The 12379-nt window shown below is 38.8% G+C and overlaps 1 protein-coding gene across 1 annotated transcript in view; it reads right to left on the reverse strand.

Moving 5' to 3' along the window:
• The window catches only part of LOC103361685 (ankyrin-2-like), a 239456-nt gene that overhangs the window by 44700 nt on the left and 182377 nt on the right, over positions 1-12379 (reverse strand). Inside the window, exons 15-22 of the mRNA XM_008287832.1 lie at positions 10109-10207; positions 9489-9587; positions 7661-7858; positions 7273-7371; positions 6998-7096; positions 6690-6788; positions 6497-6595; positions 4705-4777 (exon numbers count right to left, since the gene is read on the reverse strand). Coding sequence (XP_008286054.1) covers positions 4705-4777; positions 6497-6595; positions 6690-6788; positions 6998-7096; positions 7273-7371; positions 7661-7858; positions 9489-9587; positions 10109-10207 — 865 coding nt within the window. The remainder of the gene's footprint in view (positions 1-4704; positions 4778-6496; positions 6596-6689; positions 6789-6997; positions 7097-7272; positions 7372-7660; positions 7859-9488; positions 9588-10108; positions 10208-12379) is intronic.

The raw sequence follows: 12379 nt of genomic DNA on the forward strand, positions 1-12379 counted from the left end.
TTTGGGAGTGATAATAAACAGCTTTGGCTCCACATAAGACAGTCAGAACTGACAAAGAGCAGTGAAATGTCTTCTAGAACCAAAAGAGAAGTCCAGTTGCCTTCTAGGATAGTGACTGAGTATGATGAGGAAATTCAGCAGTATGATGACAACCTGCCAAAAAGGGAATGTGGACCTTGAGTTAAGAATATTCTGTCAACTCATTCAAAACAGTATCATCTATTTATAGCATACTGTCTTTTATGTGTGTTCCACTTGTCTGCTGAGTCAGCTGTCCAGATTTAGCAGCTGCATTATGACGTTAGTATACTTACCATTTAGCCTCTCACTCCTGAGATGATCATACAGGATTACTATAACCTACTATATTTGGATTGTAGCCTGTGTACAGCAACAGTTAACCACATTTGATTTCTTTGTCACCAAACAGATGCATGTTAAGGAAGCATTCTCTCAAGCCTGTGTTATCTGCACCTTAGTGATAAAGCTCTGCTGCTGTTCCACTACTGCACAGCAGGGGTCACTGTCGGCTGCACGTTAACCTGGGCCAAAATGTTCTCCATCACTATATTTATAGTAATTATGGAAATTGCACAATGCATTAAGACTTCAACTCTCAGACTCATTTGTGTTTAAAAAAAAGCGAGAACGAGAAATGAACACAAAAACTTAGATGTTGATGTATGACTGGGTCACATGAATGGGTGAGATGAATTTGTGATGAAAACGTAATCTTAAATGTTGCTAAATTATGATTGCTGAAGCAGTGAGTATGGCCATTTTACACATTTCAGGGTGCTATTTCTGTTGTAATCTGACTTCGGTGAATTCTTGACAGAAAAGCAGTTTATTACATTGAGTTTTTCACCTTCAAAGAAAAACAATGTATTTTACAGCAAATAAACTGATTAGAACTAGTAACTAACGATAAATATGACAAATCAGTGGGGAATTTGGTTTGCAAACAAAAAAAACATGTCCAAAACATAATAGGAAGCGAGTACTTTCTTAAATATACTTTCAGTTCTTTATTTATTAAAGCTGGAAATGGCAGTAGTATCATAGGATACTGTAGTATGAGTCTGTTTTGGAAAACTCTTGTATGGAAGCCCATATCCAACAAAAAACAGGCAAGAGAAAAACAAATGTTTTTAAATGTTCTTGCAGAATTTTCATGTAATAATAAGACAGTGTCAACATATACTTAAATGTTACTTTTTTTTTTTTTTTTTAATACTTAGAATTGGTACCTATACCAGCTTATAACAAACTATAAATAGCATGACAATTTTATTATTGTAATTACCTCCACCAAGGAGGTTAAGTTTGCTGGCGTTTATCTGTTTGTTTGTTTGTTAGCAAAATAACTCGAAAAGTTCTGAACGGATTTTCCTGAAATTTTAAGGAAATGTTGATAATATATGTATATATAATGTTGATAACATCTTAAAAACCAGTAAGAAAGTGCAGAAATAAGTGTACAAAATATTTGAGAACGACCGTTCATCCCTCTGTCAGCTTGTTATTAATGATATCAATGTTAATTCAAATGCTAAAGCTATGTTTTGATTATCCATGAATCTAATAGTGTAGATAAAATGAATGCAGGACTTTAACACTGGCTGGAAATCACAATATGGTGGAAACGAGCTGCTTGGCGGAGGTCTGTGCTCTCCCAGTGCTTTTCTAGTTTCATTTATTACATTTTTCTTTTTACAAAGTTGAAGTGGCAGAATCTTTTGTTTGTATTTAAATGGTGTTCCCTCTCATCTTCCATCCATTGTCTCCATGTTGAGCTTCAGAATGTTCTGGTCTCAGTACAGCAGTGATCTCAGTGGATCTGGTTTACTGCAAATCCAGCTCCAAGTTTTTCTCATTTCTCTGTTTTTTTGTGTGTGTGTGTTCAGACTGTCACTGGATGATTGATGGGAGCAGTTTAGGTTTGCTAAATGAGAAGGAGGAATAGTTATAGCAGGTACACGTAGTGTTTCTTGTCGCTGTTTCTTGGACAACATTTGCTGTCATGTTGGCTGATGTCTGAAGACGTTACTGCCAAGTGGAACAATGATTTGAAAAAAACAAAACAGGAGGGACGTGCAAAGGAGTTGTAGAGGAAAGTTAGCTGCTCACAATGTGTAAAGTGGATCGTGACTGTTTCTCCGACAACGTAATGATCTCCTGCTGAATAACACATGTATAACAGAGCTGCACTACTGACTTATTAAAGTGACTGTGTGGAAATTTACACTCAAATCTTGTTTAAAAAAAGAGAGAGAGAAAAAAAAGAAAAAGAAAAATTTTGATCTGGACACTATCTACAGCTTGTTTGTGTTTTTATTAGTCTGCACATAGGTTATTACTCTAATGTTTGATTTTACTGGTTGTTATCTGTAATATAAGAAAAAGGGAAATCTGTAAAATGACAGTTAACAAAATTTTGTCATTATTTTGAAATCCATTGTTTAATATTTCAGTGTAACTTTAACTTGTTTTATTGTTATTTCAAGTCAATAGCAAGCCTTGGAAGAGGGTCCATCTTGCCGATATCTTCGTAAGGAACTTCTTCAATGTTTCCTCCACAGAAGATTTTTGTAGTTTTATCTTGTTGACAAGAGGTTGCTGGTCTGACCAGATAAGTTTCCTTATTTTTTACTTCCACCAAGGAGGTGATGTTTTAGCCGGCGTTTATCTGTTTGTCTGTCTGTTTGTTTGTTTGTTAGCAAGATAACTCGAAAAGTCAAAAACAGATTTTCAGGAAATTTTCAGGAAATACTGGTAATGGCACAATGAACAGATGATGGCTAAAGGTATGTTTTGATTCTCCATGAATCTAATAGTGTAAATAAAATGAATGCAGAGCTTTAACATTGGGTGGAAATCACAATATGGTGGAAATGAGCTACTTGGTGGAGGTCTGACCTCTCCGAGTGCTTTTCTATTTATTATTATGATTACAACTACCTGTAGTTTCTGACCAAACAATTATAAAGCAAGGTGAATATAAGGAAAAATAATCTAATGGAAAAAAAAAAAAAATTCATGGTTAACTTTTTGTTTTTGTTTTCCGTTGCAAATCTTGGATTTGGGCTTTCATACTACTGATTCAAATTGTGAATACTCCTACAAATTTTAAGTCCTTTCAATATAATGTCACACTTACTGCTCATCGTTCCTCTGTACACACATAATTTCCAGAGCAGTGTAACAGTTGCATAGCAACATGAGCCTGAGAGTGAAGCTGCAGGTTACTGTGGCGAATGCTGGGGCTGTGTTTGACTTTGGCCCAGGTCTGGCGAAAAGCAGTATGCTAGGCCAGCAGAACAAGTGAGCAACATACTGTAGTTAGACAGAGACGTTCTGGTGCCAATAGTATACTGGCTACCTAGAGAGGGAAGAGTGTAGGAAAATTAAAAAAACAACATTCGGTAAGTTATGTTCAGGTTTAGTCGAACATGGACACAAGAAAGCCAAGCATTTCAGACATGTGACTCCTCCTGAAAACACGCCTAAAGTGGGCCAGTGTATTTGAAATGAGAAACAAACAAAAAAATCCACTAAAGATTCCAAATCAACGACACAAATAACATCTCCTGGCTATTACACCAAGCGAACCGCGTAGTGCTAATATTACCGCCCACTTGATGGAGCTAACAGAGTCGAGCCTGAGCTGACGTGGGGATTAGTTTAGCGGCATCCCAGGGAGCCAGTAATTCATCGAGAATATTCTTACGGGGTTAGAAATAAGCTTTGAAGTGCCAACACTGAGGGTAAAGTCTTGTAGGGATTCACTCTGCTTCTTCTCCTGGAGAATAAACATTTTCAAAACACTACCAAGTGCAGCATTTTCCACTTTTAAAGCAAGTCCTAAGGGAAGAGTTCAACTTTTTTTTTTAAAGTTTGCCTTCTTCCAGAAAGCAGATGAAAACAATAATTCCACTTTCATACGAACACTTTGTATAGAGCTGGAGATGAAAGGCAACAAGCCAAGCTTAGTAGTTCTCTCTTTAAAACCACAATGCATTTTTTAACATTCACAGTTGATTGTAGCCATAGTTTTTACATTTCAGACAGTCAGTTTGCTGCTTTCCTCACTGTATTTTAAAAATGTGGCACCAACATTGAAGTGCCACAGACCTGCATTTTCTCTGCAGCATCTATTCAAACAGCTGTAGCTAGACGTTGGCATTCACCATGCATAACACACCACCCCAACTCCTGCTAAAATCAACACCCTCAAACGCAACACCGTGCCGAGTACCTTCCTCATCCATGGAGTCGTCTGACATAACATCAGCATCAATGATTTTCCAGGCTGTAGGTGGACAGCACAGTTACTCACAACTTCTTCATATCTCAACCTCATAAAGCTGTCACTGTAGTTGAGTCTACCTGATGAAGTCTAATATTCACTCTTCTCTAAGCTCTGGTTTGGCCTCAACAGAAGGAAAATGGTGCTCCACTATATTCACCAGCTAGTTGTAAGTAGTGTGTAGTGGTTGTAGGCACAAACCAAGAAGCTAATTTAGGCTGAACAAATAAATAAAAAAATGGGTTTTGTTGTGGGACAAAGACTTGATCTAATTAATCTAACTGATCCAGAGCACAGCTGGACACATGCCTGTGGTTCCATAGAGAAAGCTCTTTCTAATTGAGGGCTAGAATGTAGGTTGATGTTGGCAGGCTCTGGTATGCAACATGACTCACCCTCTTCGTCGGAGACATCGAGTACTTCAGTCATAGTCTCCGGCACATTCAGTTTGTGTTTCTCTGTCACCGTCTGGATACACAAAGGAAGAAGATCTCAGTTAATACAGTTCGCACAAAAGACACTCGGTTCAGTGCATAATCCTGGATATTATGCTTGAATACAGTGCATTCAGTTTTGATTGAAACTGTTTTAGAGAGGTGTTAAATTCAACTGTGAGCTCATCTTGGAGTTTTAAGTTTGTTGTGCTGTTGGATTGTTTCTATTTACCCACAGTTTTAACACAAATACTAGAAACAACAAAGGAATTCATTGTTACAAGATTCTGTGTGTCTTTACAAAGATAGCATACATGAAATAACTCCACATATGAGTTGATTCCAGCTTGTATTCATATGGAGATGGAAAAATCAGTCAACCATTAATCCCCAGAGATGCATATGGCAGATATATAATCCAGCAGCATTGAAGACTGGCTGCTTCCAAGAGCCATTTAAAATGAGCAGTCGCCTGGTTTGTCTATGCGCTGTGGTGTTTCCTTAATTTTAAATGTCTCACCCATGAGCTAAGCACGACAAATATTCTGTTGTTTGAGAGTGAACACACAAGTCTTTATGCACTCCTAGCATCTGAGGAACCGAAGACCCAGTGGATTACTTTTATTATGGATTAATAAACAACAGGAAAATCCTTAGTGTTAGTTCTTTGTGCAGCTAATGTGGCTAACATTAACTTTAGCTGTGGTCATGTGCCCACAGGCCAGAGCTTTGTGGAGACAATAAAGCTAAGGGTCTTTTACAGATGATGGAAATTTTAAGACCATGTGTTGCTCTTTGTGCTTCAGTGAAACCTGAACTCAGCTGGTGTTTAGACCAGCTTACTTCTCTCCTTATCTCTGTGCTCACATAGCTGTAATCTGATACAGCCAAATTCCCAATAATCCCAGTATTCTCATGTGTTTCTGATTGTGTTGTCAGACATCAGAACAAGTATAAACCAGTGACTGAAACACAGCCCATTAAGACTATGTGTTAACCAACAGTAGATAGACAATTATACTGAGAGAGTCTTCTTCTTGAACTGGGTATGGACAGCAGCAACTCAACTGCATTTGAAACCACACAAACGGAAATAGTCTGTTTACAGTAATGGTGAAATGAACTATCTTTGCAGTGTTTTAAACTAAAAGACACATTTTAGTTGCATATGAGTAACATGGGATCTGGAAAAAGGCAAGTATTTAGGTGCATTTTGGATTTGGGTTACTGAATAATTTTCTTTGCAAGATACTGGATTTTTTTTTTTTTTGGTTTCAAGCATATTTTTTTTGGCCCAAATTGCATAGAACATGAAAATAAAAATAAATGTCTCATGCTGAGCTATTGTGCATTTACTTGTTGCTTCATCTTTGTAGGAAAAGCAGAGTCATTTAGTTCATAAACATATTCAGTAATATAGAAGCTTGCGAACATTCGCTAACATAAGCTACCATAAGCTATTGGTCGTACCAGCCTGGGTATTGCTGCGTAACATTTTAATCTACAAAGCACAAAGTAAATGCTCACTGGGCTCCAATGGAATCTGTACGTATTGTCAACAAAATGAAACAATTTATCACTTAATATCATCTGATGCTTTGATACATTAAGGTTTCTAACTTAAGAATCAGACTATTACGTGGGATTCTTACTCATACACCAAGACATCACTGCTATCTACAACACAACCTTGAATGTCAGATGATATTAAACCCTCACAAAGTGCAGTGGATGCTGTGGGTGTGTGACCTACCGTGGTGGTGGTGATGATCTCCTCAGTGACGACCCTCAGTGTGTCCACCACAGAGATGTAGCCCAGCCTCCGAGCAATACCCAGTGCAGTGTTACCATTCTGCACAAGACAAACAAAAAAAACAGAAAAGATCAGGCGTGTGCACTTACATGCCTGTGTGTGCTCGTGTCTGAGTGGACGGGTGTTTACGCACCACAGTGATAGCGTTGGGTTTGGCACCGTATTGCAGCAGTACATTAATGATGTGTGTGTTTCCTTGCTGGGCTGCCTGGTGAAGAGGAGTGTATCCGTTCTGGAGGGGAAAAGAATGATTAATCATATGACTTTAAGGGTCAGACTTTCCAAATATTAAGATACTGCACACAAGCCTAGGAAAAAACAGCCACACATTTTGCTTCAAACAAACGAAAGCCTGCAGTTAATCTAGAAAGGTCCAAACTGATGAGGTTAAAATGCAGCATATAGCGCATGGAGCTGCTGTAGCTTGATTGGCTGTCGTACCTTGGTCTTGGCGTTGACACTGGCTTCATTCTGAAGCAGGAAATTGACCATCTTGGCATTGCCATAGTGACATGCTACAATTAGCGGGGTGTAGCCCAACTGTGAAACAGAAAGTCAGTTTTAATTCCACAAAAAGTACCACAATTCTACATATGTAGAAATTCTGTCAGTGATGGTGATACAATCAGCAGACTGAGGTGGGAATCTTCATATTATTATCATGTAATGAGAAGGCAGGAAGCTCAATGGCAGAAAATAAAAAATATTGCTCATACTTTGGTCTGCTGGTCGAGGTTGGCACCATTCCTGGCTAGGATCTCTGCGACAGCCACTTTGTCCTCCTGAGCTGCCAGATGGAGAGCAGTCAGGCCGCTCTGCAAGAGGAACACACCCAGAACAGTAATGTAGCTAATGAGACATTGTAAAGAGGCTGATTTGTCATCAACAGCAGGTTTTGTTTAGATTATATTACTTGACTGATACGGTGATTAAAGATAATTGGATTTATATGATAGCTTGACATTCTGAATTTCCTGTGACTGAATAGTATTTAGACAAATGGTAGCTGTTATTAAGAGCAACAAGGACAAACAGGTGAAACACACCTTTATGTAATATTAGTGGTACAGTTAATGCAAGTTTCTCTTAAGTTTTCCACAGTACCTTGGTGGGAACGTTGACCTGGGCTCCTTTGCTTATTAGCAGGGCAGCCATGTCTGCGTGACCCTCCTGGGAGGCCAGATGGAGCGGAGTGACACCCTGCTTGGTCAAGATGTTGGTCTCTGCTCCATACTGCAGCAACACTGTGGCGATCTCCATTTGGTTCTTCTTCGCCGCAATGTGCAGAGGAGTGTAGCCATTCTAAATCAGGAGGCACAGACACTGGTGTTACTGCTGATCATCACCCGACACTGCATGTTGTTGACTTTACATTAGTATTAAAGACTTTACATGTCAACAAATCCAGTGAGTAGATCTAAACTAGTATCAACAATAACAATTAACACACCACAGAGCTCTATTTCTGTCCAGAAGCTAATAAAAACATATCACTGCAACACTAAAGTTCTGTCGTTACCATGAACACACACACTGTAGTTTATTGCCACATACACACTCAATGGAGCAACAAAACTGGGGTTTATCTACAGCTCCATCAACAAATATTCTACAGCCTCCAAGCTACTATAGTCAAGTGTTTAAGAAGTTGTGAAGCCTGAGTAGAAATGAAAGTATTGAAAATCTATGGCCTGTTCTTTGAGGTGTCGATTAAAAAAAGTAAAAAGTCGCTGACAAAAATGTGAAAAGGGTTCATTTTACGTATTAAAAAACAACAACAACAACTCTCTGAACTCTCTTTTTGCTCCTGCAACATTTTTGGTTACTGTAGGCTATTTTTTACTGCAACATAAAGTCCTGCATCCATATTAAAACAGCACAACTATGGCTAGAAGACTCAAAAATGTCTGTTGTGTCTTATAATACAGTTGTAATGCAAAAAATCCTATAAAACAAACAAACAAAATATAACTAAAGTTACATTTCTTTGATTATCAATTTGTCAAAATAAAAAAAAAAGGTTTAACATTTTTAAAGTGCTCCTAGGTATGCTGGGAAACAAAAATGGTGGCTCTCCATACTACAGATATTTTACTGTTTTCATTTTGCAATCTCTGCAAACTATGTTTTTCACACTACTCTGCACATCAGCCCTAGAAGGATATTTCACCATGCAAACTATATCTTTCAACAACTCGCTTCTCTAGATACCACTTCTGAGCTATGCTGTGTTTTTCGTTGCTCATTTTATTTTACTTTCAATCACTCTTGTCATCTGTCCTCTCTCTGCTCTGCATAAACACGGCTTGCAGTTCAACCGAAAGGCTTTTGGATTTTTGTTACATGACTGTTAGGTCGCAACTAGTGGAGTACAGAATTTTTTGTTGTTTTTTTTTGGTTGTTTGTTTTACAGAATCTGAAGCAAATGGTATATGTTTTCAAATTCCTCAAAGAGACATCTAGAAAAAGGTGATTTTTGATGAAATATCAAGATTTAAAGCTTAGATTTGGTTGATTATTCTGATGGAACTGCACGACGCATGTGATTGATTCAGTCAGAAAATTGAAAATCTGAGAATTCTTGCTGTTCTTAGAGATGTCAATAAATGCTGTAATTTAGTATATTTTTAAGATAACATGCCACTAAACTCACTGGCAGGGATGTGAGGTTCAGAGGGTTGAAACACTTTGGCTTGTCATTTCCTATCTACCGACAAGTTATACACAATTTTCAAAGCACCGTGAGCCAACTAAGTTACACAACTGTGCGACATTGGTTGTGCTTTTATGCAGATCCATGATTACTCTCAGTGGACTGCATCAGTGTATCATGTCAGTGTGTTGAATTAGTGTGAGGCTGCAGACTGTAGAATGCATTGTCCACTACTTCCACTCCAGGCTCATCCTCAGCTGTGTTCCTGTGGACTCTCACCTTGGCCATGGTAAGAGGCGACGCTCCTTTGTCCAAAAGCAGGAGCGCCACCTTCTGGTTATCGTAATGTGCCGCGACATGCAGCGGGGTGAGGCCGTTCTGTGAGGGAGGGAGGGTGAGCGAAGGTGGATTAAACAGCACTTAGCGCAGGCAGTAACACCGCACACAGTTAATGAAAAAGTGTTACAAAGGGTCAGATCGCAGGTTGAGATGAATTAGAGTCATATTAGACAGCAAAGGCTGGAAGGATCACTGGGTGGGTTCCTTTGTATGAGGCAAAAAAAGAACATATTCAAAGGGGAAAATGGTTATCTTGATGTAAAAAGGCGTCTGTTAACTTTTATGTTCTGGAATAAATCATTGTTAATCCAAATGAAGGAATGGCTGATTTGATTCAAACTAGGCTTACCAGCGCTCCTGCAGTCAAATTATCCTCAATAAAGAAAACCAGCAACACACCGTTTAAATTTACAGACGTTCTACAATCACACGCAGTAGAACTATTAAAAGGATGTACATAAATCCCCTTTTAAACATATTGTGCATCATACACAACGTTAAATAAACACTACACAAAAGGATAGATTTAAAGGTAGAATGCGTCTATTTTGGATGAATACCTTTCCAGCAGAATCAGGAGGAGCGCGACGCTGCAGCAGGAGTTTGGCCACGTCCAGGCTTCCGTACTTGGAGGCCACATGCAGGGGAGTGAAACCTTTCTGTGGAGAGAACCAGCCGGAGAGCAGAGACTAAGAAAAGTGTTTCAAGACAGCAAATTTAATTGGCGTTCATTTCTATCGCTACCAGTGGTTCTCAGATCACTTTATTCATGAATATTTAATCAAATTTAACAGTGTAGGGCACAAACAATGAGTGATTTCATCAGTTTTTTTCCCCCATGAGCTGCATCTTTTTAAAGCTACACCAGTTCATAAATCCAATTTGATTCATTTCTGACACAAAAAGCATTTATATGTGTTTACTGTATTAAAGATTTTTAGCACAAGAGCTCTGGGAGTCAATAAATATGCATGTATGGCTACATTTCTAATTTTCGACATTAAGTGATGGTGTTCTCCATTATACAATCTCTGGAGGTTGTTTATGTGCTGCAGCGGATGCAGAAGTCCCAGACAAAGTTGGATATCTGCAGTTGCCACCTTCCAGTTGTCCTTGTTGCCCATTTTGACTTTGGTAAGCACAGGTGTTACTAGTGACATTAATGTTGTCTCTGTTCTATTTAGGTGTCACAGTAACCTATGACAGTGTGACAGTGAACTGGGACGAGCACGCGAGACACCAGGGCCCTGAAACTGAAGCAGCTAAATGGAATTCAGCCACTATTAATGTTACTAGTGACACCTGTGCTTGTCCTTCTGTGATAAAGGCCTTCAACAGAGCTTGTGACATCCTGGCAAAGTCATCTAAAAAATAAACACCTATTTAGACAGTTCTACAATAAATTTGCTTTTCATTTTATAAACTACATGCTTTGTTTATATAATGGAAAAACTGACAATAACTGACAGTGATCGTTCCCACCGAGGGACACCACGCTGCAAGACAGCCCTTAAAAACATTTGCATCTGTGAAGAGTTTTAGGCCTTGGAGGGGCTCGAGCACACCAGCTCACCTACGACCCTGTTTAAACACTACTCTAGGCTACACAATGGCAACTGAAGAAGAAGAATGATACATAAAACCCAACCCTGCAAGCTGACAGGATTGGTTCCTTAGGTTTATATAGTCTCGACTGCTTATTTTGCTCATGTAGTTCTAGCATATAAAAATTATCATATGGACATGTTAACAAGTAAATATGCACCGCACCAGGTCTGTAAGAATTTATACAGATCTTATAGAAAATCTAAAAAACATTCATTAGGTCCACTTAAATGTGAAGCATCTAAAGTAGGACAGGAAATCAAAGTCATCCGAACCAAGCAGCTAATCATGAACTGAATACATTAAAATATGTCATCAAAAAGCACTTTAACCAAATAAAACCACACGCGAGTTAGCCTTTAGCTACTTTTGTCCATATTTATAAGGACTGCTACTTTTCTTTCTACAGTATCCTTTAGGCTTTTATCCTGTTTGTGTAATATAACAAACGTTTTTGCAGAATTTATCTCATAGTGGTAAATACCTGGAGTGCAGTTTGGGTTTTGAAAGTTTTCATAAGGTGGTAAGCCATCTTAAGCCTGGTTCTGGTCTTAATTTAAGTTTGATTAACTGTGTTATTACCGTGCTTTGACTTTGTGGGGCAGAGAACACTCCCAATTTAATGGATGTTGTGCTTCATAGTTCAAGCGAAAATCTCATCAGATACATTTCCCTGTGGTTTCACAACTGTCTGTTTGGTTATTTTCTTTGTACGTTTAAGAAAACACTGAGCCGACTGACTTGCTGATGTAATTCAAGGCAACTTTAAACCCAATCATCTAGCGCCCATTTCACATTAAGGCCAGCAGAGGGGGCACTTCACCTTTTTTTTATAATATTTAACAAGTCTAGAGGAAACCACATGATCAGCGTGTTTATGACCCAACCCTGCCCATGAAAGGAGACGTCCTTTGTTTGTCAAACCTGGATTATATCTGATGTAATAGGTGGACAACAAAAAGAGAAAAAGGTTGGAGTGGAGATCGACAGAAGAGAGCGGTTCTACTTGGACCGAGCCGCGGAAAATAGCTGCATTGTGAACAAAACAAAAGAAAGGGCTGTTTTAAGGATGCTTGGATGGATGTTGTTGCACTTGTGTTACAGCGTGACAACTTTCCCTGATTTGCTCAGCCACACCCTTCCTCCCCTGAGAGAAGCCAGGCAGAGACACATCACGAGTTAACAGAAGCACTGATCCCCCTGGTGAATACCGCAAAATGCTGTGT

Source organism: Stegastes partitus, unplaced genomic scaffold (genome assembly GCF_000690725.1).
Source record: "Stegastes partitus isolate 25-593 unplaced genomic scaffold, Stegastes_partitus-1.0.2 Scaffold524, whole genome shotgun sequence".
NCBI lineage: Eukaryota > Metazoa > Chordata > Actinopteri > Pomacentridae > Stegastes > Stegastes partitus.